This window comes from Silurus meridionalis, chromosome 25 (genome assembly GCF_014805685.1).
Source record: "Silurus meridionalis isolate SWU-2019-XX chromosome 25, ASM1480568v1, whole genome shotgun sequence".
In the NCBI taxonomy this organism is placed as follows: domain Eukaryota; kingdom Metazoa; phylum Chordata; class Actinopteri; order Siluriformes; family Siluridae; genus Silurus; species Silurus meridionalis.
The window spans coordinates 7287259-7313513 of record NC_060908.1 but is presented as its reverse complement, the minus strand read 5'-3'; the positions used below and the strand labels follow the sequence as shown (position 1 = coordinate 7313513).

Below are 26255 nucleotides of genomic sequence, written 5' to 3'. Positions count from 1 at the left end.
TTCTCTTCACCCTCCTCCCCTGAACACTACTCTATGTACTGTATTATAAAATCTATTTCATCAAGATTAGAAGTTACTCTACATTTAGGAAAGTAAAATAATTATATACATCTTTGTACTATAGATTTAACATTGACTGCATTTATCTTAAAAAATATGTATAATTTATCGCTTGGTAAATCGATCTCATGGTTCCTCAGAACGCATCATAGAGTCTCACTCTTCTCGACTTACGAATAATCGACTTACGAACACTTTTCCAGTCCCTATCTATTTTGTAAGTTGGGGGCTACCTGTACTTCACTATTTCTCTGAAGTACTTATATCTCATACAAGATATTTGCTACAACATTTACCAATTACCTTAAGGCATAATTAAGAGCTTAATTAGAATTGGAGACAATTGTGTACAGGGTCAATAGCCCCATTAGTGCTTCTTCAACTACTGTACAAATCCATATTATTGCAAGAAACAGGCCATCATTTCTTTAAGAAATTAAAGTCGGTCAACCCAAAAAAAATCTCAAGAACTTTAATTGTATCCCCAAGTGCAGTCACCAAAACCATCAAATGCCATGATAAAATAGATCCTCATGACCCTTAGGTCCATCCCAGGAAAAATAGACCAAGAGCTACCTCTGCTGCAGAGAATAAGTTAATTTAAATTTCCAGCCTCTGCTGACTTACTTCAATGCTTCTCGGAATTCAAAAAGCAGACATTTTTCAACATACATTGCTCAAACGAGATTTATGGTTGAATTGCTGCAAGAAATCATTACTTCATTGCAGAAGAGAATTGCTTGGGCCAAAAAAAAAAAAAAACACATGATTTAAACATAAGATCAGTGGAGAACTGTCTTTTGGTCTGATGAGTTTAAATTGTAAATTATTGGTTCTAACCATTTGTCTTGTTAGACATGCAGAGGGTGAATGGATGATTCCTGAATGTGTGGGTTCTGAAGGAGGAGATTTGATAGTGTGGGCATGCTTTGCTAACTCTGAGAGACTGTTGGTGGTTGTAAAAATTGAGGGCACACTTAACCAGAATGGCTACCAAAGCATTTTGCAGTGACATGCCATACTGTCTGGATTGCGCTTAGTGGGACCATCTTTAAAAAATGTTTCCAAAAGGACAATGACCCCAAACATACCTTTAAGTGTTGTGAGAGCTATATTTCAAAGAATGAGAGTGATGGAGTGCTGCATCAGATGACCTGGCCTTCACAATCACCTGCTATAATTCCAATTTAAATTATTTGGCTTGGACCGGAAATTGACAGAAAAGCAGCCAACAAGCACTTAACACCTCTGGCATCTCCTTCAAGCTTTTTGGAAAACCATTCCAAGTGACTACTTCATGAGGCTTACTGAGAGAATGCCAAGAGTGTGCAAATCTGTCATCAAAGCAAAAGATGACTTCTTTAAAGAATTGAAAATATAAAGCATATTTTGGGATGTTTCAATTTTTTTTTCTTTTGTTTGTTTGTTTACTTCTTAATCCAAACATGTTGTTTCATAGTTTGGATGTGTTAAGTATTAATGTACACTGTTGAAATTATAAAAAGGCATGTCATAGTAGACATAGATTTACCTCACAACTCCAAATTCAGGGAATGAGATGGAGTTTTTGATGAACAGTGTGAAATTCTCTGCTGCAGCCAAAAGAGGAGGACTTGGGGAGACAAAAAAAACAGAGAAACAACAAATTAATGTCATCAAGTTGCATTTAGATTCGACAATTCAAGTCCAAACATTGTCACTATTTATTTAGAGAAAGTTAAGTGTATACAGAGTTGGGCAATACAACTGCCTTAATATATAATTTTTGTATGCTCCAGTCAGACTATGCAAACTGTATTTACTTTACAAAGTTAGGCAAATAATTTTTAAGTAGAAGCTCCAGTGAGCTCTAGTGGTGTTTGAGTAGTATTTGAGTAAATGTTCTTCGTTAGTGTAGTTAAGTAATTTTTTTTGGATACTTTTTAGTTTTACTGAGTATCAAAGTTATAAGCAACTTACTCTTTACTCTACATTTATGATTCATTATGTGTACTTTTTGCTTCACTTTTTAAATTTTAAGTTTAATTCACAATGTCTCTTACCAATTACATTTTGTACCTGTTAAAGATGTAATTATTACTTTTTAGCACTGCTGGCCTCATTTTCAGTCCAAAAAGTGCTAATAAAAAGTTGACAAAGCTGAGAGGTGCATCAAATCATGGTCAGCTTTGAATATTTGGTTTGATTTCATCGAAAATGATTTATTACTATTTTATTTGTCCATTAAATACCAATGGTTCTTCTACTTTGTAAAATGATGTATGACATGTGTGACTATGTTACACTATGTAACCATTAATCCATGTAACAGGATCAGAAGTATAACTCAGACAATCCTTTCAGTTTACTTGAACTTTACCCTGTGTGTGTAACTCTCACATAATAATCTTAAAGATTGTTAGTCAATTGTAAAATGTGAGCTGAATACCTCAACATTACATCCTCAAATCTCAGCACAAACAAATAATCATAAAGTAAAATGTTGTGTTGTATTTTAGCATGTTTCAAATAAGGCTGTGTTAGCTTCAAGTAGAAAAGGCTTACTTTGGTATCACCCGGTCGTCTTGTACAGGACACCAGCTTAGGATCTCACAAGTGGTATTGTCCAGGCACTTCCCAGTCATGAGCCCTAGGAGACAGTGCGAGTGCTGTATCAAGAAGACAGAGCGAAACTTCTGGCAACTTAGAATACCAAACAGTTCAGCTTTATGCTTGAGGAAGCATGAAAAGCAAAATGAATAGCGTGCACATAAGCATGTTTGCTCTTGAGTGGTGTGAATTGTTAACAAAAAGAAAAAGTGCATACTGAAAGGTATGAGCTTCACATGTATTCACAACCACTTGCATTGTCAGAAAGAGTGTCAGTTTACAGTAATCTTCTAATGGCTTATCATGTGTTAAGATTGAGGAAAATGTGAGTAAAATTTTAGTGGGGTTGTGTCATTGTTTAATAAAATTGACACCCACGTCCTTAAAATTCAGCCTTCCCATAATCATATTTATATATAGTGTTATTATTTAATATGAGCTACACTGTGGTTTGATTACATGTATTACAGTGGTTAGTACATTAGTATAGGACGATTATATGAGTAAGTGTCACATCTGATCAATAAAAGTGCAGCACTTCGCTTGCCATACTGTACATCAGGGGTCTCCAATCTTTTCCAGAAAGGGCCAGTGTGGGTGCAGGTTTTCATTCCAACCATTTAATGGTCACACCTGATAGTCATTGAAAATGAAGATCATTAGATTTGAACAGGTAGAATGTGGTTTGGACTTGCTTGGTTAGAATAAAAACCTGCACCCACACTGGCCCTTTCTGGAAAAGTTTGGAGACCCCTGCTGTACATCAATAATAAAACCTTTCAAACCTGGATTTTCTAATTTTATGTCTAGTATAATATATATTTTATACACATGTGTCAGCAGTAACAATCAGTTTAAAAGCTCTTGGATGTTTGAATGACTTTATTTCTTTGCTTGTTTATTCTATCAATTTTAGGACCACTTTTGTACCACCACTTTAGTAAGTTAAATTAAGGTTTTGCTAGAGTTGGTATTTATTGGCCGTTTTTTTTTTTTTTTTTTTTTAACATTGACTTCCCTCAATTTCGGTGAAGTGAGGTACTGCCACAAACCTCTCTCTTTGCCTAGTTCATCGTCGAAGAGCTGAATGGTCGCGTCTTTCTTGTAGCTCTCTGTAAAGCAGAGATTTATTATTTACGGATAATCGTATCATCTATTCGCTTAGCTGACTGTGCTGAGATCAGGCTTTATTCAGGGATGTAGGGAAGGAGGGTAAACACATAAATGCAGTTCACATACCTTATTAATATGAAATAGCATTTACTTACCAACCGTTTTTTTTATACAGTTTACTTAACTTAAAATAAAATTCATTTATCCATTTATTTATGGAAACGTCTTTAATAGTTGCCAATGGATGAGTAAGTTCTAAAACTAAGGAGCAACTTTTTATTTTGCAATATGTATTGTTTTTTTTTTATTATTATATGTGTTTCTCAGTCTATTTACGCTTCAGTTTGGTCAAGTTTTTAACGTGGGATGGGGAGAGAGGAATGAGGAGTGGTACATGAACAACTTTTTTTTTGCTATTTTTAATAGAAAACCTTTAAGTGGTCATGTCATTGCTAATACCGCTGAAATTTCAATAAGAATAGTGAATATAAATAAATACAGAAAGTTGTTTGGCATGGATGCAATTTGCATAGAAATGTGTTGATAAAGATAAAGAACTGGTCGTGAAGACACCTTTGGTAAATATGCTATGTGACCTAATGTAAATATAGCGAGGATGAGGATGAGTAATTTGTGGTTGAAGTGCTCACATAAAATAAGTGTGTCCAAACAATAAAATAACCATATTTTCCTGATCAGTCTCAGATCCGGAGCCATCCTTTACCCAGAACATATTTGATTAGAAAGTCATTTTCTACAAACATTCATGATCCTGAAAATGTGTCACATGATTGATATCTGTCGCTGTTCAGGTTAGTATTGCAACATTAGAATTGACATAAAGCGGCTGCTGAAGCAGAGGAGAGCAGAGCCAAGCCTCGGAGAAAACGGATGCGATCCCTAACACGACCTGGATCTGTGCTTGTAGTTAATGTAACATTGGAATAGAGATAGTAATATCACTGTGGTGAGAAAGACTTCACACCAAAACCAATTTTGAATACATTTTGCATTTGTTTTCCATCCTTCAGTGTATTTGCATTTGTTTGCCAATGTAACATAATGCTTGGTGATCGTGAAGATACATGGATGAAGAGTCTTTGATGAATAAAGTGCTAAGCGAAGATTTCAAACTGAATCTTAGTGTCCTGGAGGCAGAGAAACTAATTATATTTTGTTTTTAATATTGTGAATTTGGATTTTGGAATTATGTATATACAGGTATGTTATATTTAATCTAAGAATGCCATTCGTCTAAACATTAAATGTTTTTGTTCATGTCTTGTTCTTTCTTATACAGTAAGACCAAAATTATAATATACTGAAAACAATGACATGAGTTATAACCAGTGACAGCTGGTTATGATATTAGATATTATAATAACACTTTACATTTATAGCATTCATACAACTGAGGGACCCAGCAGTTGCAGCAGGTGGTGCTGGGATTCGAACTTATAACCATCCGAACAAAAGACCATCATAACCACCAAACTACCACACCTTGCACTTGCTGACAACTGTAGTAGAAACAGTTGTGTGGCAGTAGCACGATGCATACATGTATGCATAAATGTTTTTAGTAAACATCAAAATAGAGAAAATTGTGACTTTTGAAATTATGACTTTTTCATTCCGTTTGCACAGAACCATCTCAAAGAAAAACATTCAGTTGGCTATAGTTCTCCAAACAAATTAAGTAAATCATGAAGGAGATAAGACGAGGTTGCTTGGAAGCTGATATATCTTATCTCTACAGACATAGTGAGCTGAAATACGTTTCTCAGAACGCACAACACATTAAACCTTGAGGTAAAGGAGCTTCAACAACGAGCTCAGCCAGGAACAGGAAAGTGGAGACTGAAAATGGGCTTATACATATTGGAAAAATGTTACCGTGTTTTTTTCAATGTTGAACATTTTCAGCTGTTGTATCTGTATAAATGTATGCATTGCACTGGTGCAAAATAATTAGGTAATTGGAAAACTCAATAAAAGAACCAATGTTCTTAATAGACTATACTGTGCAATATATGAATTATTTAATATATAACATGCTAATGAATATATTAGGGCTGGGCAATGCATTATATCATTATACAGAGTTCTCATAATGACATAGTATAATGACATGCAGCAAACTAAAAGCCTGTAACACTTTCATAGTCTTAAAGCACTTGTCAAAAGCATTTTTTGGGGACAAAATGGTAAATAATCCAAAAATGGAACTGATGGAGTGTCACAAAAGTAATATCCTAATTCAAGGCCAAATCTAAATAGTCTGTCATGCTGTGTAATTATTTGACACAACTGTCACTGGTGAACTACCCAAGCATTCTGTGACACTGATAATGTCCTTCCATTTGGAGTCACAAAATTCCAAAAAACAGGATATAATCTGATCTGGATGCCTAAAATGCAACATTATATTAATGCAATTTTGTTTTTTTTTTTAGCTTTTCAGCCCATTTATACCAGCTTTCATTGATTAGAACAATTTTCTTGTTACAGATTATCAGTAATATTTCAATAATGTAAGCTCTTTCTCAATGGTTTTAGTTGCTCCGCCATCAGGAATATTATATTTTTTTTCTGGAACATGCAGATATCTACTGAAATGACTCGTTCTGAGTTTTACCATTTCCAGTACGCTTATATTGGCCCATCGTGCAATCGCTATCCTTAGTGCAGTTGTTAGTATCATCCAGAAGCTGAAACACAAACACATTACTACTATTACAGTGACAACATACCCACTGTGAGTGTGCGTGTGAAGTCTACATGTGTGCATGTCTAGGGGTGGAGCTAAAATTCAGAAGCAATTTGATTACTATGGCATCGTATTACCATTCAAATTGGCTCCAGAAATTATTTTGCATTGTTGAGTAGACTGATGCAAATGTAACATCCAAATGAACTTTAGATTCATTTGTACAAAGGAGTGCTTACTAAATTTCTACTGTATTCATTACTGATGCACACTTTATAAAGATTTTTGGTGAGGTCTGTTTCACTGTCTCACTTGTATAGCTACAAATCTTTATCTTTATCTTTATCTTTATCATCAGTGTGTGTGTGTGTGTGTGTGTGTGTGTGTGTGTGTGTGTGTGTGTGTGTGTGTGTGTGTGTGAATTATTTGCTTTTAAACCTATAAAGTAAATCTGATAGAAACAGTTACCAGTTATCAGAAATCACATGATTAGTTGGAGGGTGTTGATGTGTGTGCAATTAAAGTGTCACATGTTTGCAGTACAGCACTTCCTGGAAGGCCAAAAAAAATTCCTTATACAAATAGTAGAACCAAGAAACTACAGTATCAAAGAAAATGCAGGAAATTCGAAAACACATCACAGAATAGCATCATTCATCCAACAAAAATTCAGAAAACTGGGGTAAAATGGTGTAAATACAGTAGTTTTGCAGTTGGAAGTAAACATGGAAGAAGAAAAGTAGGAAAATAAGAAGGAGAGGAAACCACAAAACTTGCTAAGGGTAAAGCAGATCAGATGTTTGTGAGATATGAAAGAGAGATACAGAGAAATAGAGTGAGAGAGAGAGGTATAGAGAAAAAGGGAAAAAAGTTATAGTGTAAAAATAGTGTTGTTTCCATACCTCTGGGCATTTGCCCTGTGACTGGCCCACCGTCATAATGAAATTTGTCATCACAACAAACGATGAGACCCCCTTTAAAAAGAATAAAATGGTGAGAGAAACATTCAGTAGTTCTTGGTTTTTGCTTTTAGACATTAAACTTGTGCCATTGGGTATATAATCATAAAAATGCCTCTTTGTGTATTAAAATCAGCTCAGAGTTTGGAAGAACTCATAACCTGCTACCTTAGAGACTTATGTTGGTTTACAATGCTAGAGTGGTCTAGTCAGTAACAACAGTACAATTTCCAAACGTGTATAAATACATAGAAATTTTGAATTTGGTTCTTGATTCAGCAGATCATCTTCGTGTAATCTCATTAAGAGTTGGGTTATAAAGCAGTAATTATAGATCTAAAAGTGACCAAGATTAATTTGACTTCAAGCAGTTAAAGCTGGACCACATAGATGCATAATATGGGTCAATAACCTAGAAATTACAATAATAATAATAATCATCAGCTATTAAAGATTTTTGGAATGTGATTTCTTGTCCAACCAGGGAAGTTGAGGGCTATCACATGTTTCATCCTTAACATGCCCACATTATATTGTATTACAAGGCATTGTGTCACTCAGATGTGTCTCACACACGATATCCAAAATGCTCTGTTTATGCTAGGAAATTAACAGCCAATTTTACTGCCTTCCTCTTTGCACTTTTAATGTCAGAATTTAAATACGATATACTTCAATAGTATGTAGATAGGTCATAAAAGCTTCCCTCATTACATGATTATTGTAAGAATAGTTTTACAGGCACATTTTTGTTTGCTTTTGTTCAGAGTCATCTAGAAGCCAGAGATGGCAAAAGTACACACATCCTTTAATCAAGTAGAACATGTTTTAAAAGACTCCAGTAAAAGTTGAAGTACTGACTACACTTTTTCACTCAAGTTAAAGTAAAGAAGTTCAGGCTCTGTTTGTTCTTAAGTAAAAAGTAACCCTTACTGCTACTTGTTTTAGTGTCACACTGGTAACTGAACCTCACATCATATTAATATTAAAACAAATGAATTTAAAATGTTGTTATCTAATGAATGTATCCAGGCTGAACATCCACCATATAGAACACCAACAGAGAAAAGATGATGATCAGGTGATCAGGAATTTTGACATCACTGAACCCCTCATAGTCTAGCCTACGTCTCTGGTGCCTAAGAGCCAGGACATGATACAGTGGTGGTAGGTTGAAAAAGCCGCACAATGACAAGAAATAGGTTGATGGGCTTAAAACAGTGTGCAATAAATAGAAAAAAATATTCACCAAGTACAGTAGATTAAAACTAAAGTAACGAGTCTGGTTTGAAAATGTAGGAAGTAGAATGTACAGATATTTGTGTAAAAAAATGAATGAGTAAAATTAAGAAGTTGTCCGAAAAACAAATAGTGAAATCAGATACTGATACCAGAGAAATCTACTAAATACGAAGTATTTGTACTTCTCCTCTCTTGATTTGTCTTTGTTAAAATCAGTCTTTGTTTTATATGCCATTCATAGCATAGCACACACACACACACACACACACACACACACACACACACACACACACACACACACACACACACACACACACACCAACCACTTTCTCATAGACACTGGTTGTTTTTCTCATTTACTAGGAATCATTTTACCTGATCAGGGAAAACATAATCGGCTACATCCCAAAGCCTCTCAGTTCCATTTATTGAAGTGTAAGCTAATCCTTTCATCTTAGTAAAAACTGAGCTTATAGCCGTGTCTTCATTCTGGTAACCTCGTTCATAAATGAACACCCATCTGCAAAACAAAACAAAAACAAAAGGTCATTATTATCCTTGCAAATTTGATAATAAGCATTCATTTCAATAGCATTTAATTGAACTTGCTATTGTAAATAGCCACACAGGTGCACAGTAGAACAGAAAGCTTTATTGGTGAACTTAAAGTTAGCTCTATTCTCAAAATAAAAGCGAAAGAATAACTCCAGATACAAAGAACATTATGCACAAGAGACAGAACGGTACACACACAGACAATGTGGCCTTGAAATTCATGAAAACAATATTACATTAAACCCATGCAGATTATATGCAATAAAATTCAGTGTGCATACTGTGTGCTACAATATTTACCTCCTGTATTGATATGAATAAAACTATAGACCACAAATCAATTTAAAATTACCTGTCATAGTAAAGAGAAAAATAAATATGCTTTTTTATAATTATTTCTAAATAAAATATGCATTATAGATTGCATATAGATTTAGACAAATATTAGTTCTGGTGTAACCAGTTCCCACATAATTAGTTGAACTAATCCTGTTGGACCATCTGTGTGGAATCTGAATAAATACACCAGTTTTAGAAATGCACTATTATTTGTTAGATAATATGCCAAAACAAACAGCACCATGAAGACAAAGCAAATATGAATACAAATATTTTAATACAATTAATTCCGTTATTACCAACAGAATAAATATGTTACAACCATGAATTCTGAGGGGGACCACTAACAGTTATTTAGCAAAAGAGCAAGCGTATCTAAAGTAGCTAGAGAGTGCTCAGATGAAAGACGCTGTTCGTGGGATTTTCAAAATAGGGGCTTTATAAAATAATCCATAAAATTGTATCCATATAAAATATAGAAGGCATGTTGAGATGACTACTCTAGAGTAAAGCATGGTTGTGGAATCAAATAAAAGGATATTCTAATACAACTGCTACACTGGAGTCATTCAAAACCAAGAGTCAGAAAATAAAAGGATGGCCCTGTCAAAGCCCAGACCTGAATCTGATTTATGTGAAATAGGTGTTAAGTTAGAAGACCTAAGGCAACCAAAAACTGTTTAAGACAATAAAAACACACATATATTGTACATTTTTAGATATGTCAGACATATTGCATATCAAATTCCAGTAACCAAAATGTAATCTCCATTCTAGTCGCAAATTACAGCTATATATATATATATATATATATATATATATATATATATATATATATATATATATATACAGTGGAACCCGGTTATGTCGATGTCCTAGGGGGTCGTCAAAAAGCATCGAGGTAACCGATGATCGAGATAAACGAAAATCAAAATGGCGGCAGTATATTAACGTGCTTGAAATTTCTTTATGTACATGATGTGAGTTAATAAATGAGAATGTACATGCACGTGTTTTTGAAGGGGTTTTTTACACAACAGCGTTGCCGCGATTTGTTTGGTGAAGGCATGCTATAAAAATACATGTTTATCTGTCAGGAATCCACCTGCCACGCCCCCTTCGGCCCCCTTCAGCGTGTCAGGTGCTTTCTCGGCCGCTTTCTCTGAAGCTCCCGGCTTCAATCGCACACATATGGTGCTCGTTTATCATCATCACCAGCTCCTATTTAAACTTCCACACTCTCACTGTCCGTTATTGTTGGTATATGTTGTTTCACGGTGGTCGTTGTTATCGCGCATGCGTTTCCCGGTACGTGCCTTCCTAACAGCAGAGATTCACCAGTATACAATACAACACCTGTAGCAGCTGTAAGCCTTGATTTTTCCGCCACTTCTGCGAGTTCTTCTGCGGCTGCACCGAGATAACCGACGTTAAATGGCAAATTTTTCCCCCCTTGTGCTCGAGATATTAGGGTTTGGCGACATAATGTCGACATAACCGATAAAAAATGCTTAGAAAAAGCGAGAATTTGGCGGTTTCACTTCAAAACGTATATATATATATATATATATATATATATATATATATATATATATATATATATATATATATATATATATATATATATATATATATATATATATATATATATATATATATATATATATATATATATTTGTTATATATATGTTATTGTTATGTTATGTTATTTTTCTAACTAAGACTATGTATACAACATAGCATGCTAAAAGACTTGCATACTATATATATATATATATACATGTGTTTGTCTGTGTATGGTGTATTTTTTGAAACTGTATATGTTTCAAAAGTTAACCTGAAATCAAGTTTTTTCCTAAATACCAGGCAAATTGAGTGTATATTGTGTTTGTTGAGCTGTCCCAAGATTGGCACCAAACTGAACAAACAAGAGAATGAACAGTAGAATGAATTTGGGATTGATAAAAGCAATGTTACTGTGCACAATCCACAACAAGGAGCATGAAAGATCAAGGCGAGGAGAAATCCCTGCTCAAGCTTGTGTCTGGAGCTACTTGTTCACATCTGTATTTGTATGCATTTACATGTAGGCTGAAGCAGATGCAAATGTAGCTTAGAGTGTTATTTGAAGAATTGCTAAGCTGATCCAAAAAACGTGAAGGCGGTAAGTGAACCACTACGCAAGAGCAAATCCAGAATGCATAATGACATACTGAATGTGACTGTGTATTGAGTGAATGTTCTTTACATAGTGTGATCATATTCAAGTGTGTAATCAGGTAACTCTGAGTATGACAAATTCACTTTGTTTTTTTTTTCAGTCTGATCTTGATTGGTCATGTTTGCAGCCTGTGGTGTGTTCTGGGAAAGTTTGTTGATGATCGAGAGTTTTTTCATCACATTCTAATACATTATATGTAACATTTTAAAAACTTATTTGTATTCGGTTACAACTCAACCTCAAAGCAACTTCATTCAACTACCTTTGTTTGTTTTTTGGGCTGAACCTTAAAATGCTCCCTATATACTGCACTGTTTGTGGCTTGAAATAATATATTGTACAGTTATTTGATGGTAAATACAATAACATATTGTATTTACATGTACAAGTTAAAGCAACTATAACAGACTTTGATGTAGGCTTGCAAAGCCGGTCTAAAAGATTGAAACTGTTTCATAAACCATAAAAAAAGAATAGAAGAAAGAAAGGAAAAAAAGATTTGCAGGTATAAAAAAAAACAGATGACAAATACAGTAATAAATTTAAGCTATATTGAAATGGATAATTTACAAAGAAAATAAGAAGATTTTATTCTAATTCTATTAATATTCTATTCTACCAATACTTCACATGGATTATGATAACATATGGAAAATGATAACTATATGCCAGTGTGTGCTACTCTGGAAGTACATTTTGCCTCACCTCACCTCACTTAGGCTCAAAAGTTCGAAGTAACATTTCAAAACATGAGGAGGATGATTCAGCACCATCCAATGGTGTTTGTAATGTATTTTAAATAGTACACTTTTAATTCATATTCTTTTTTATAGAGGATGTTACATTTATCTTAATCTAAAGTGAAAATTAATACATTAATTAATAAACATGTACTAACGTAATTAAGGTTGCTGTTGTTCACACATGAATTCACGTGACTCATGGTGTAATTATGGTTAATTCTTGAATAGAATATGCTTTAACTCATCAGTAGTTCATAATAAAGTTAGTTACATATTAGTAGATGCTTACTTATGTACCTTTATTGTGAAGTGTTACCGTGTTTTAAACATCAGCCCATTGATCGCACTTAAGTCCCCAGATTGGGTCAGTCATAAAAAAAAAACATAAATGCATGCCCAAGGGTGAGGTACCAGTCTAATTTCATTGACCAAGTTGTTAATTTGGTCCATCTAAAGTTAATTGATGTTGTATTATGTAGCACTCTGGTCATGGAGAAATGTTGTTTTGTTTCAACCTGTACAATACCATCCAAATAGGGTTGATAAAAAGTCACTTGATTTGGCTTGATTTGAGAAGCTTCTATGTGCACATAGTTGTAAGTGTGTGTGCGTTTTGACAGTTTAAATCATCAACATACATTCGGTCAATGGAAGTGAAAAGAATTGTGGGGATGTATTTTATTCCAATCAACAGAAAACTATAAGTCCACTCAGTTTTAAAAAATGCAGCATAATCAGTCTAAGCAGAGTTCTTCATGCTGCTTAGACTGATTATGCTGCATTTTTTAAAACTGAGTGGACTTATAGTTTTCTGTTGATTGGAATAAAATACATACCCACAATATAATTTTTATATACGGTGTATTTACGCATTTCTTTTTATTAACTATCAATTTGATTTATTCCAGAGAGTTATAGACAACACAACTTGCAGTTAAATAAAACATGGTTCTCTTAAGCTTTTTTGCCAAAACCATAGTTACTTTTGACTTGCCATCTAAGTGTATATTAAGCCACTGTTATTTTTAGACCTCATATTTATGCTCTGTGTCCTGCCCATATTTCTATGTTGTGCATATATGCTAACTGGACAGCTGTTACATTATGCAGCTCTATGAACAGGGATTCCATGAAAGGTAATGTTTGCATTCCTCATCCAGATATGATAAAAGCTTTAGACTCTGGGTAAACCACCGCATTGTAATATGCTATGAGATCTGTGAGCAAGCGTCAACAGCTATTAGAAATCGTCTGCCGATCATGTCCAAGAAAATCAATGGAAATCTTTGACCTGGTTTTTTTAGCTTGGATTGCTTTTTTGTGCACAAAATTCCATAAGTGACATTTTACAGTTGATCTCTTAAAAATAGGACCTGCAAAAAAAAAAAAAAGTCTAATTACAATAATGATTTTGCACATCCTGAATGCTCTCCACCCTGACATTGTTATTTCAGTTTGACAGTTTCATAGCAGTCTTGTTTGCACAGATGCAAACAGGTTTCATATCCTCTATACATGTCAATAATGAACTCAAATAAACATAAAATATGTTAAACATATGTAATACACCAGTCAGCCACTACATCAAATTCATGTAACTTATATTTTGTCCCCTTCTGTCACACATACCATTCTGTTCCATTAACCTGGACCTCTGAATGCATGCTTTGGTATTTAGCACCAATGATAGCAGCAGATCCTTCAATTCCCGTAAGATAACAGTAGATTAGACACTCTAAGTTTCCTACTGTGGACTCATTCAACTGTGAGACCTCAAGAGGGCTGAAATGATGCATATAATGAAAAAATATAAATATAAGATATAGTGTTTGTGTGTGTACTGCCAGGTCCATGCCTATCTACTCAAAAAATTAGGATCCAGTTTTACAGAACAGAAACAACACCCACACAGAAGCTTTTTTATTTGTTTTTCAGTCTGTTTGCCTCTCATTAAGTTTGCTTTACACGCTTATACTCTTTAAACTAATAACCACCTTTCTAATCGGTTGCTCACGATAGTGGTCAATGCAGAGAAAAGTGTTACAAGAGCATTTTCTTTATAACATCTTTTACACAATTGTGTCTAGTCATTTCCTTAAACACATTCCTTTTTTCATGAAAGACTAAATATATTCACATAACTAAGAACACAAACTCACAGTTCAGTATTTAAATATAGACAGAAATACATGCTTTATCTTTTACTGTAGGAAGTGCATCATGGTACATGGGGAAGTTCTGCTTCAGAAACGTTAGAAAAGGATAAATGGGCTTGCCTGAAGAGCACACTGCAATGTGAATGAGTTTTTGAGAGTATTTGGGAAATATACAATCATTATTAATTGACAAAATTAAAGAAAAATAAATGACTGCTCTTTTATGCTCAGGTGCATTTACTTTGCTGCCATGGTTTGGGTCCACGTGTCTTCTATAGTGAAAAGGTCACTGCAAATTAAAACAAAGTTCTCCTCACTGATCAGTTTATCATGTAATGAGACATTTCTATCCTGATGAGGGTGGTCTCTTGCAGGAAGGCTCCACCCCCTTTCACAGGTCACAAGGGAACGTTAAATGGTTTAAAGACTATAAAATAATGTAAATCATATGCTATACTACTCTCAACCCAATTAAATACTTTTGGGAGATTTTGGAGAAACATGGTAGACTTCATGACCAGTTTTGTGCTAGTTACTAAGAAATATTAACTAGTTACAGTTACTAGTTACTCTTTAAAGAGTAACTCAATTACTTTGTTGATTACTTACTTAAAAGTAATGCGTTACTGTTAAAAGTAACTTTTTAGTTACTTTTTTAAAGAACCTTCTTTAATGTTCTCATTAATGCCCTTTTATGTGTTATGGTCTATACAAACACAAAACTGACTTAAACACAAAGTAATTTTTAAACACTATTTTATTTAAGTCAGACCAGCACAAACTAAATATATCACAAGGATTTCTGAAAATAACAAGGCATGGAGCTTCTGGAGGAGCTTCAACAGATTGGAGTTGCTGTTTATCGCAGTAGATACGACCTTCGAACCAGAAAGACAAAGCTTATATTTGACTAAAAAGTTTTTGTCTTTATGCCCAACTAAAGTGAAATAATGAGCATATTTCCACTTTGAGAAACTCGTCTTGATCTCGCCTCGACTCGCCATTACTGCCGCACAGACCTGAATAAACGGAAACACGCCCACAGTGCATCTTCTTCGTGTTTACAGTGGTTCATCCACCAATCCTACAATGCGTCACTGCAGTAAGCAGGTTAGGCTCTAGGCTACACTTCAGCCAAAATGTATTCATTTTAAAAAGTAACAGAAAATGCACTATATGGTATTGGTACGGAGTTACTTTATTTAAAAAGTAATGCGTTACAGTATTAGTTACTGTCAAAAGTAACTGCGTTACAGTAACGCGTTACAAGTAACGCGTTATTGCCCAACACTGTTCATGACCATATTAAAATCATTGACTGAGAGAATATTTTCCAGTACAATTCCAGAGACTTGTAGCATATACAGTATACTAGGCACATCAGAGGTGATGTGTTAACTGGTATTTTCTTGTGTTTGTGTTTGATCCAATTCTTCAATGGAAAGGTACCTCCATAACACCAATACTGAGCCCTCCATTAGCTTCTTAAGCTTGTAAAAAGTACAGTTGTCTCTCAGTGAAGACCTGCATAAATTCTAATTTACATTTATATTTGCGGCGGTTAGAAGACACCCTTGTCCAGAGCGACGTACAAAAGTGTTGGAATTAATTTAATTGTAAGATACCATGCGGAACTTGGTAGCTTAGTGGTTAAGGTGTTTGATCTTGGTTTCAAGGTCTTGAGTTCAAATTAACCCAATAACTGCTCATTAATATAAATTAGAACAATTTAAGTCTCTCTGGAGAAGGGAATCTGACAGATGTCCTTTTATTATAAAAATGTTTATATGATTATTGAGGATCTTAAGGACATTTTCTTAGTTTAAACATTTGATATGTGTTCTATGTTCTATAATGACAAAGAAATATGGGTTTATGAGATTTGCAAATCATTGCATTGTTTTTATATACTGTACATTTGAACTTTGTCCTAACTTTTTTGGAAATAGAGTTGTACAAACCATGCGTTCTAATATTGATCTATCTAATAAGTAATATTTTGTGACTCCTTGTCTAGAGAGAAGTACAGCATTGTGTCTTTTTCTATCTGTGTCCAACTGCATTGGCGATAATTGTATAAAACTTGTACACTCTACTTGCCGAGATCAAGTAAAGACTGAGGCTTGAAAACATAACCTAATGTAATAATGTATAATATAATATAACTCTAAGCTGAAATCAGGACCCTATTTAAAGAGACCAAAAGTTCAAGTACAATTACAATAGGTTCAAAACAAGTCTTAAGATAGGACCAGAGTCTGACAGCTCTATTCACCTACAGTATCTCTTTTAAAACTAGGGACATTAATTATTAATATTTTTTTATCCATTTTGCATCAATTTGAATAGAAAGTTTTGCTCATTGTGTTTAAAGCGAAATCTTTAAACACAATCGAAAACCTCTCGAAAACCAAGACTAAACCTTGTAATGAAAGCAAACAGATTTTGGACTGATTTCACAAATATTCATCAATCCTTTTAAAAGACCTCCTGAAACACCAGCCGCAAAACAGCCCCAATGCATCACTGATCAACCACCAGATTTTAAAGTGGCTAGTTGGTGCCCTTGCATGTGGTCTACTTTCATCACTGAATATTCTGATGATTTGCATGACCAAACAGATTAACACAATACATCATTTTAATTGAAATCCAATTCATGTTTGGTAACATTGAGGTGGTACGTTCAGGAAACTTTGCTAAAGACTGAATTGTGCTGTTGATGGTATTTTTTAATTCTTTTAATTCTTTATTATTATTATTAATTACAATTATTAGCATAATTTTTTATGATCAAAAAGAGCAAAGAGAGAGTTTTTACATGTATAATCAAACCATACTTATACAGCAGTGAAGGTATTGGTTAAGGCAACAGCAATGCAACCTGCTTGCAATAATAAAAATAATGAAATGGTCACAACAATTTATATATCTTACATAGGTTATAATATTCTTATACTTTTTATATTTGGGTAAAAAATTTAGATATTTAGATAAAATATATTTATCATTATATAAGTTTTCTTTTCCTTCATATAATGAAAAATGGCAATAATTATGAAAGTACTATATAACAACATACGAAGTTATACAATATAAATGTTCTTTTGCAGTTTATATTATAACTATAATATTCAGGAACTAAGACCTTTACCTCAGATATGGTTACTAAGAAGGGTTAATCTGTAATACAAATACCACATTCAAGCTGCAACTCATCCCTGAAGTCATTGCTGTGCCTGTTCGTTCCGAGGAATTTGAACAATCCCATGCCCAGACTGTTCTCAGAGGAAGAAAGCACACTACTACTTGAAGCAGTTGTTTTATGTTTTCTTTGTGGTAGAGGATGTTATACACAGCGATGACATTTCACAGTGAGAAAAACCCCCCAACTCATTTATCATGATTACATTCTTGAGGCATATCCACCCTATACAGGCAGAAACATGCAGAGTAATTCAAATTCGCCTTCTGGATATCTGCTTTCCTTCCTTCTTATCTAAAGCCTTTGACAGCATTGTAAAAAAAAAAAAAAAAAAAACTTACCCTATAATGTAAGCCAGCACCCCCAACTGGAGGATTCTGCAGGCGATACCCACTCTCGGGTTTTTCACCAGCACCTGCCGAGGGGTCTCATACTCAAAGAAGAAGTCCTCAAAAGCATCCTTTAAGATGTTCCTCATTTTTGCTGGATGTATGAAGGCTGAAGACTCTACTATCACTGACTCTTCTCTCAGCTCTCAGAGAGAGAGGGAGTGCGAGTGAGAAAGTGCAGAGGCATTGTGATCTGACTTCCTTTTCTCTCTCTCTCTCTCTCTCTCTCTCTCTCTCTCTCTCTCTCTCTCTCTCTCTCTCTCTCTTTCTCTCTTTCTTTTTCATCATGTCTTACCATTCCCCTCCTCCGTTCTTGCAAAGACTTCCTCTTGCTACTTTAAACACAGTTTTATTCTGTAAACATACAAAGTCTCACTGGGCAGAGGATGATATCTGATAGATAATTTGATAGCCATGTAATTTAAAGACATCTGTGTGCGTCATTACTACATCTGTTATGGCAGTCAGGGACACTACACCACTATACCAGTTCCTTCCATCACCTGACTAATTTTATTGCAAAGTCTTGCCAACTTTAGATTGTGTACATATTCTATATCTTGTGTCCTCTTCCCACCTGTTGTGTATCTTAACGCTCGCCTCGTTTTATGGCTATTCTTTCGGTTTCTCTATTTAAGATTTCTAACAACAGCAGAAGCTATGGAAACCAAGCATTCAAGCCATGTTTGAAACTTAAATTTTCAGTTTCAATTGATATTTTTTACCCCTGGGTCAATATTAAACCTTTGTTTGTAGCCATTAAATAAGTTATCAATATAAATTGATATCATCTGTTTTCTGAACGAATGTACATGGACAAAATGTACATTGTTTTGCATTGTTTATGATTCAAAAAGGAGACTTTTCAGTCTATTTTTTTCTAAAAATGTTTTTAAATATACTAACAAATTGAATTGAATTAAAGTCTTAAAGCTAGTGTCATAAACTGAATCCTGACAGTAGTATCATCACAACCATAGCAAACTTTGGACTGTGAACTGAAAATGTTTGTGTCCTGTATGTTACTACATCCCATTTTCTATCTCTCTGGTTTATAATAACAAATATGCAACCATTTCAATTTGAATATGCTTACACTGATTTATAAACCATTCTTCCACATGACCTCACCAAATAAAAACATACTGCTATATGTATATTTTGAGACAATCAATCACAATCCATGTGTGTCTTACAAAACATATGTAAATGAACATCCTCAGTCCATCATGCATTCATTATGAACATAATTATAATAAGGCCACAAATGCAAAAGTGCATTTGAATGTTGGAACACACTTAAGCAAAGGTACAAGACTGCACGTAACACGACGATACGAAATCTTATTACAATATCACCGCACACCATCACATATCTCAGTCCGTATCCTTATTCAAAATCCAAACAAATAGAAGGAATTTGATTATTATCCATTTTAACATCTGTCTTAACTTGTTGTGTCACAGAAGCTCAAGGATCTTGTGCTTCTCATCTCAAAGCTTCATTGATTTGGACAATATATATCCATTATCCACAATATAATCCCTTAAAGCCATTATAAAATTTTAAATATCTTTGTTTTTCATTATGCTCATTTTGATTAAATGTGTACAGGGCAGGTTTCTAAGCCAAACTAACCTTAAACTGAGGCAAAAGTCTAATTTTCTTCTCTTAAATAATTAACATTTTTTTAAATGAAAGCATATAATTTTATGGAGTTTCAACAAGACAAACATGAACAGTAAAGCAAAAGAAGGGCAAGTCTGGACTTTAGGTTGTAACCCAATGCCAAAAAGCATTCAATAACAAACAAGAGCTTTCATAAGTATTACCAAATACTTCAGTGGAAATACTGAACTGACGTTTACCTGTGTTATTCAAAGCCTGTTTTGTGAAAAAAACAACTGAAAAAAATAAAAAGCAGTAAAGGGAGAAATTAACCTCTGTAGAACCTACAAAAAGATAATGATCCTTTCAACTCGTTGCTCTAAAGGGAAACCCTAGTGTTCAGGAAACATAAGAAAGGATGTTTTCCATTTTATTATTCTAGGACATCATTATAAAAGTTGATATATTTTTTAATATTCAGTATATATATATTAGTTATTACTCACCTTTACTAGTGAACTAAATTTGTAGTGTATTGAAAGTGTATTCTTGGCATTCTGGGAATAAAACCTTTCATTGGGTACTTAAATTTAATGCATATATAAAGAATGGTGATAATATACAAATAATTTGTTAATTCATGTTATTGTAGAAATTGGGGATTTTAATATATAATTTAATTCTACAATAACAGAATGATTTTTGATTCAGAAATGATTTTGCTAAATGTATTCTTATGTATGAATATAATCATAGCATGTGATACTTTAAATAATACATTTTGTTGTTTTTTGTTTGTTTGTTTGTTTGTTTGTTTTTGGTATTTTTTTGAAGGGGTCCAGACTAAAAAACAAAATGAGATATCAAGAGCAACCACATATGGCTGGAAATGTCAGGTGTTGCCATACTTTTTGTTTATATAGCGTATCTTTCATTGGATCATGAGTTTAAATTGGTCCATTGACTTTTTTATTTACAGTTATTTATTTTTGAACTTTCCTGTGTTTTTTAAAGGTTTAACGTAAGCTGTCTTTTATTTAAAGTTGACTGTTTTCTGTAAAGCAGTGTCTGATTTGTTGAAGTTGAGTTGTTTTATTTAAAGTTGTCTTGCTTGATTTAGCGTTGTCTTTATTTTCAAAATAAACACAAATCAAATCAGTTGCTCATTTGGCTAATACAAAAAAGAAGCTGAAGTGTCCTCCTTAACCATGGCTGTGCGTGGATTTAAACACACAGCCATCAGACCTCAGACTCTAAGTCCATGAAAAGCAAAAGAATGACTAGCTTGCATTCATTTAACTTATTTCTACCACTGAATTTAATCCACTGAAAGATTACACTGAATCACTGGAAGCAAGTTGAGCAAGGTGTGGCTGCTAAGTGAAAAGGTTTATAATTTGGTATTCGAGTACTTTACTGTAAATTTATTTTACCCAGATTGCAGGTATGTTGCTGTAAAAGATTTTTGAGCATCAGTATGTCCATGCCAATTATATGCTGAGGCAACAGAATGTGTGCAACAACAAAAGGTCCATTCAGTAGAAATCAGTGGATGGTGACCCCTGGTGGTGGACCATTGACACAGAAGAATGTAAAAAAGGTGTCTAATGTTGATTTTAAATAAGCAGAAATCATTCTTAAATATATTTTAAATTAATACTAAATTATTTACAGTTTAGTTGTTTAATTCATAGTTGCCTCTCTTGACCTTATAGTCCACCATACAGTAGGTGAGTATGAGATCACATATAAGTATATTTGTTTGCATGGGCAAAACACATATAGCCTATAGACTCTATATGGCTAAAAGTCACACTCATATGTGAATCATCCCCAAACTGTTCACACAACATGGTAAGCACATAACTCTAAAGAATGTCTTTGTATGCTGAAACATTACAAGCTCCCTTCACTTAAACTAAGGAGCCCAGACATGTTACATCATTTCAGTGCTGCTGTGCATAAATCAAGCTTAATGAAGAATGGAGTGGCAGAACACTGTATTCAACACCATTCAACACCTTTTAGGATGAACTGGAACACCAACTGAACCCAGTTCTTTACACATCATCAGCACCTGACCTCCGTAATATGCTTTTCTTGTATTTTTCTTCTGAATGAACTCCCACAGTACATTCCATAATCTAGTAAAAAAGGCTTTTCCAGAAAAATGGAGATTACTGTAATATGGTTTTGGAGTAGGCAAATATGATTGCGATCAGTGTCCACATACTTTTGACTATAATGTGTATGACATTGTGTAAATAATATGTGATCATTTTTGAAAAATGAAGTCACATTGGAAAGAGGGAAAAAAGAATGTGAAAATGGATGAATAATGTGAATCAAAACGTGAAGTGTAAATAAATGTAAAGAACAATTTTGATGTTGTGTTAAAGCCCCAGCAGAGGATGTACTTTCTACACCAATTAAGGAAGTATGGTCTGCCACAGGAGCTGTTGATGCAGTTCTACACTGCAGTCATTGAATCTGTCCTTTGTTCATCAATCACCATCTGGTTTGGAGCAGCAAAGGAAAACAGGACAGAAACAGACTGCACCGCACAGTTAAAACATCAGAAAAAATCATTGGTGCTCCCCAGCCAACTCTCCAGGACTCCAAGAACCAGAAACCAGGCAGGATAAATCACTACTGACCCTTCGCACCCTGGACATCTTTAAGCTCCTCCCTTCTGGCAGGCACTACAGAACTTTGTTTACCAAAACTGCCAGACACTGGAATAGTTTCATCCCCCAGGCAATCAGCCTCATTAACAACTCACCCTAAATATATTCCCTGCTTCATATCTATAAGTACTGCCTTATCTGAACTGTCAGTCATCACATTATCCGTATATGTTACGCACAATATGGCTGCTATATATTGTACAAAGTTTTAAAGTAAACTATCATACCTGATGCACAATACTGTTATTTGCACTACCATGCACTTTATGTACATTACTGGTCTGATATATACTCTGTATCCCTGTTTAATACACACACTGTCTATATCGTCTCACATTGTCTGTATTGCCTTGTATAGTCTGTTTTAGTCTTGTATAGTCCAAGCTGAATGTATAGTTTTATTTATGTCTGTACTTTGAGAGTCACTAACAGCTGGAACCAAATTCCTTGTGTGTGTCAATAAACCTGATTCTGATTCTGATTAAATGAATGTGTGGCTCATGCAGCTATTCAGATTTCACATTTGTGTGACTTTTCTATAAGTATACTATTAAAAACAGATCCTGCAATTGCAGTATTTTGTTTACATGGTGTAGGATAATCTTTTTGGACACATTTGTTAGGTTATTTAATGCATTCCCATGTCGAAATCACACACATATTGTCTTTTGACATTGTACTCATTAGTAAAAATAAAAACGTTTAATTTATATACAGGAAAAGGATGCTTACTAATCTATTCAGGCACTATTTTTAAATCTATATGTAGAAGTAAAAATATAAAAAATAATATATGGACAAAATGATTTGACAACAGTTAAAAAGGAGAAGCAACAGAACCATAGTAACGGCCATAAACATGCCTGTATGTACACCTGGGTCAATAATACACGGGTGCAAAGTTCATAAAAGCATCCTGGACAGGTGCAACATTTAACACTTCACAGTACACACTCAGACAAATGATAAGTAAGGTAAGGGTCATAGCAGTCAGTCAAAAAAAGAGTTGCAGTAAAAACTATGAGCAGCTGGAACAGCAGTCAGATAGAGAACAATAAGCAATGGACTCTCTGTAATTACGTAGAAACAACAGGAGCTTTGAGGATTTGGATTTGGACTGTAGTTAAAGTCAACAGTCTGCTACACTGACTCAGGACTACAGTTTGCATCTGATCACCATCACTGCAAACCTCAACATCGTTTAGCTGTAATAAACCGACATTCGGTGCCACCCAGATGAGGATGGGTTCCCTCTTGAGTCTGGTTTCCCTCAAGGTTTCTTCCTTATGCCATCTTGGGAAATCGCCACAGTTGCCACTGGCTCACTCATAAGGGACAAACTTACACTTATAAAGAACATCTTATTCATTCTTTATCATCACATTATTTGTGTAAATCTGCTTTGAGACAATGTTCATTGTTAAAAGCACTATACAAATAAAATTTAATTGAATTGAATTAATTTCCTACCCCCCAAATAAAACTCTAAGCAATAAATGTGCATTCAAAAGCTTTCAAACAGATTCCGATTCCATTTACACAATATACACTGGCCGGACATAAAATAGACTTTTTTGGCAGTAATTCGACTTGTATTTGGTAAAAAAAAAGCGTTGGGAATATGATCCCAGAATTAGGGCATGAGATCATGATTCAAGCCTACTTTTCCGCAAAGCATTGAGCTAAGGACAGGAAAAAGACCACAAACTCTGCCATAATAAATCAAGAAGGCATTCCATGGCTTAGCCAATTCCCGGAATTGAATCCCACTGAAAATTAAGGGAGGATTTTAAAATTATGGGAGTAAGTTCACATATGGTGAGATGATGACCCAAAGATTTACCACATTGTTCCTACACTTCTAAAACCTAAAAGAAATAGCAATATATTTGTACCAAATGCTAATCTAAATGAATTGTGATGTCTGATGTGATGACTTAAATTTCTAAACGAACCATCGTTTACTGTATGGACTGGAAAAGCAGCATTTAAATAACAAAAACAAACTACATTTTTATTTCCCTTAATATCTAATATCAATTATATCTATTTAGAGTCTTTTATTTCTGGAAAGTTTCCATATTCTACATAGCCTGGGTTAATGTTCTTGCTGATTCTCTGATCAACATTGCACACTGTTACAAATTACTCCTCATGAAAGATTAGTTTATGTTACGTACTATCAAAGAAAACTTCATGATTGTAAGCACTTGGAGGCAATATAGTCTAGACTCCCTCTTTGGGTCTGTAAAAGGTTTTGCATCAAAAGTGAAATGATCTTCATGTCATTACATTGCATTATTGTATATTGGAAATAGCCAATGTATTATTATTTTATAATGCAATGTCGATTAAATTTCAAGTTCAACAAGTTTTGTGATGAAGGACAAATTAAGTACAGTATAAGTATACAGGGGAGTGGTAGCTCAGTGGTTAAGGTGCTGGGTTACTGATCGGAAGGTCGGGGGTTCGAGCGGTATCGCCAAGCTACCACTCTTGGGTCCTTAAGCAAGGCCCTTTACCCTCTGTGCTCCAGGGGCGCCGTATCATGGCCGACCCTGCGCTCTGACCACAGCTTCCGAGCAAGCTGGGATATGCAAAGAAAATAAATTTCACTGTGCTGTAATGTACATGTGACAAATAAAGGCTATTCTATTCTAATTGCCTTATATGGTGAACAACAGATAACCCCAGTAAAACACATGTACTGTACTTCTGAAAGGGCATGAAAAAGCAAGGCCAGCAGCATCACATATACAATCCACTGCAGTGAGGAATGAAGTGACTTGCACAAAGTAAACAAGAGAAATTTTTTATGTCAGTAAACATACACATTCTGGACAGACAAATGGTTTATCTCTAAGGCAGTGGGGAAATCTGAGAAACCATCTCTGACTTATACATAAGTCATAATATGATATAGGTTAAGAGCTTAAGTTAATGTGACATCAAATTTCAGATTGGGGAAAAGTTTGGTTTCTGTGACTTTAACTGTGGCATGGTTGGTTTTAGTATTTCAGAAAATGCTGATCTTCTGGGATTTTGGAATACTACAGGCTTTAGAGTTCACATAGAATAGTGTGGAAAAAACAATGAGTGGGTGCAGTTTTAACCACAGTTCTGTGGGTAGAAATGTTAATAAGAGAGTTGAGAAGAAAATGACCAGATTGGCTGAAGCTGCCAGAAGGTCTACAGTAAACTCAAGTACGTTTTCACTGGAAAAGGCTGAGATGCTTTTCTGCTCGCCACAATTGAAGTGTTTTCTTGGGTTGCTATTGCCTTCCTGGCAGCTCTTTTGACTCTCTTAACAAAGAAAGAGATCTGGCATTCATTTAACGCCATTCTGTGTAAACTCTGGAGACGGTTGTGTGTGAAAATCCAATGAAATTATCAGCTTCTTAAGTCAGCCCATCTTGTTCCACTATCCATGCTACGATCAAGGTCATGGAGATATTCATCGATCTGATGTTTGATGAGAACTTAAACTGAAGCTCTTGACCTGTATCTACATATTATGCACTGTGCTGATCGACTGATTGGATAATGGCATAAATGAGCAGGTGTACAGGTATTATTATTGACACCACCAGACCCCGGTATCAGTGAGAATCTCATGATATTACAGATGTAAATTAAACAGTGTGTAGATCTGTCCATCACCAACAGAACTCACTTGAT

At 34.6% G+C, this 26255-nt stretch overlaps 1 protein-coding gene across 4 annotated transcripts in view; it reads right to left on the bottom strand.

Annotated features, from left to right (window-relative positions):
- The window catches only part of p2rx1 (purinergic receptor P2X, ligand-gated ion channel, 1), a 28569-nt gene extending 10059 nt beyond the window's left edge, over positions 1-18510 (bottom strand). The window contains exons 1-7 of one of the 4 annotated variants that reach the window (XM_046839779.1): positions 18234-18510; positions 9049-9193; positions 7375-7446; positions 6401-6473; positions 3702-3761; positions 2605-2689; positions 1592-1672 (exon numbers count right to left, since the gene is read on the bottom strand). In XM_046839779.1, the coding sequence (XP_046695735.1) occupies positions 1592-1672; positions 2605-2689; positions 3702-3761; positions 6401-6473; positions 7375-7446; positions 9049-9193; positions 18234-18370 (653 nt within the window). In that variant the 5' untranslated portion in view covers positions 18371-18510. Of the gene's footprint in view, positions 1-1591; positions 1673-2604; positions 2690-3701; positions 3762-6400; positions 6474-7374; positions 7447-9048; positions 9194-17841; positions 18042-18233 lie in introns of those variants that run through there. The other 3 variants (XM_046839781.1, XM_046839782.1, XM_046839780.1) reach the window with 3 other exon arrangements.
- Between the last annotated feature and the right edge of the window lie 7745 nt (positions 18511-26255).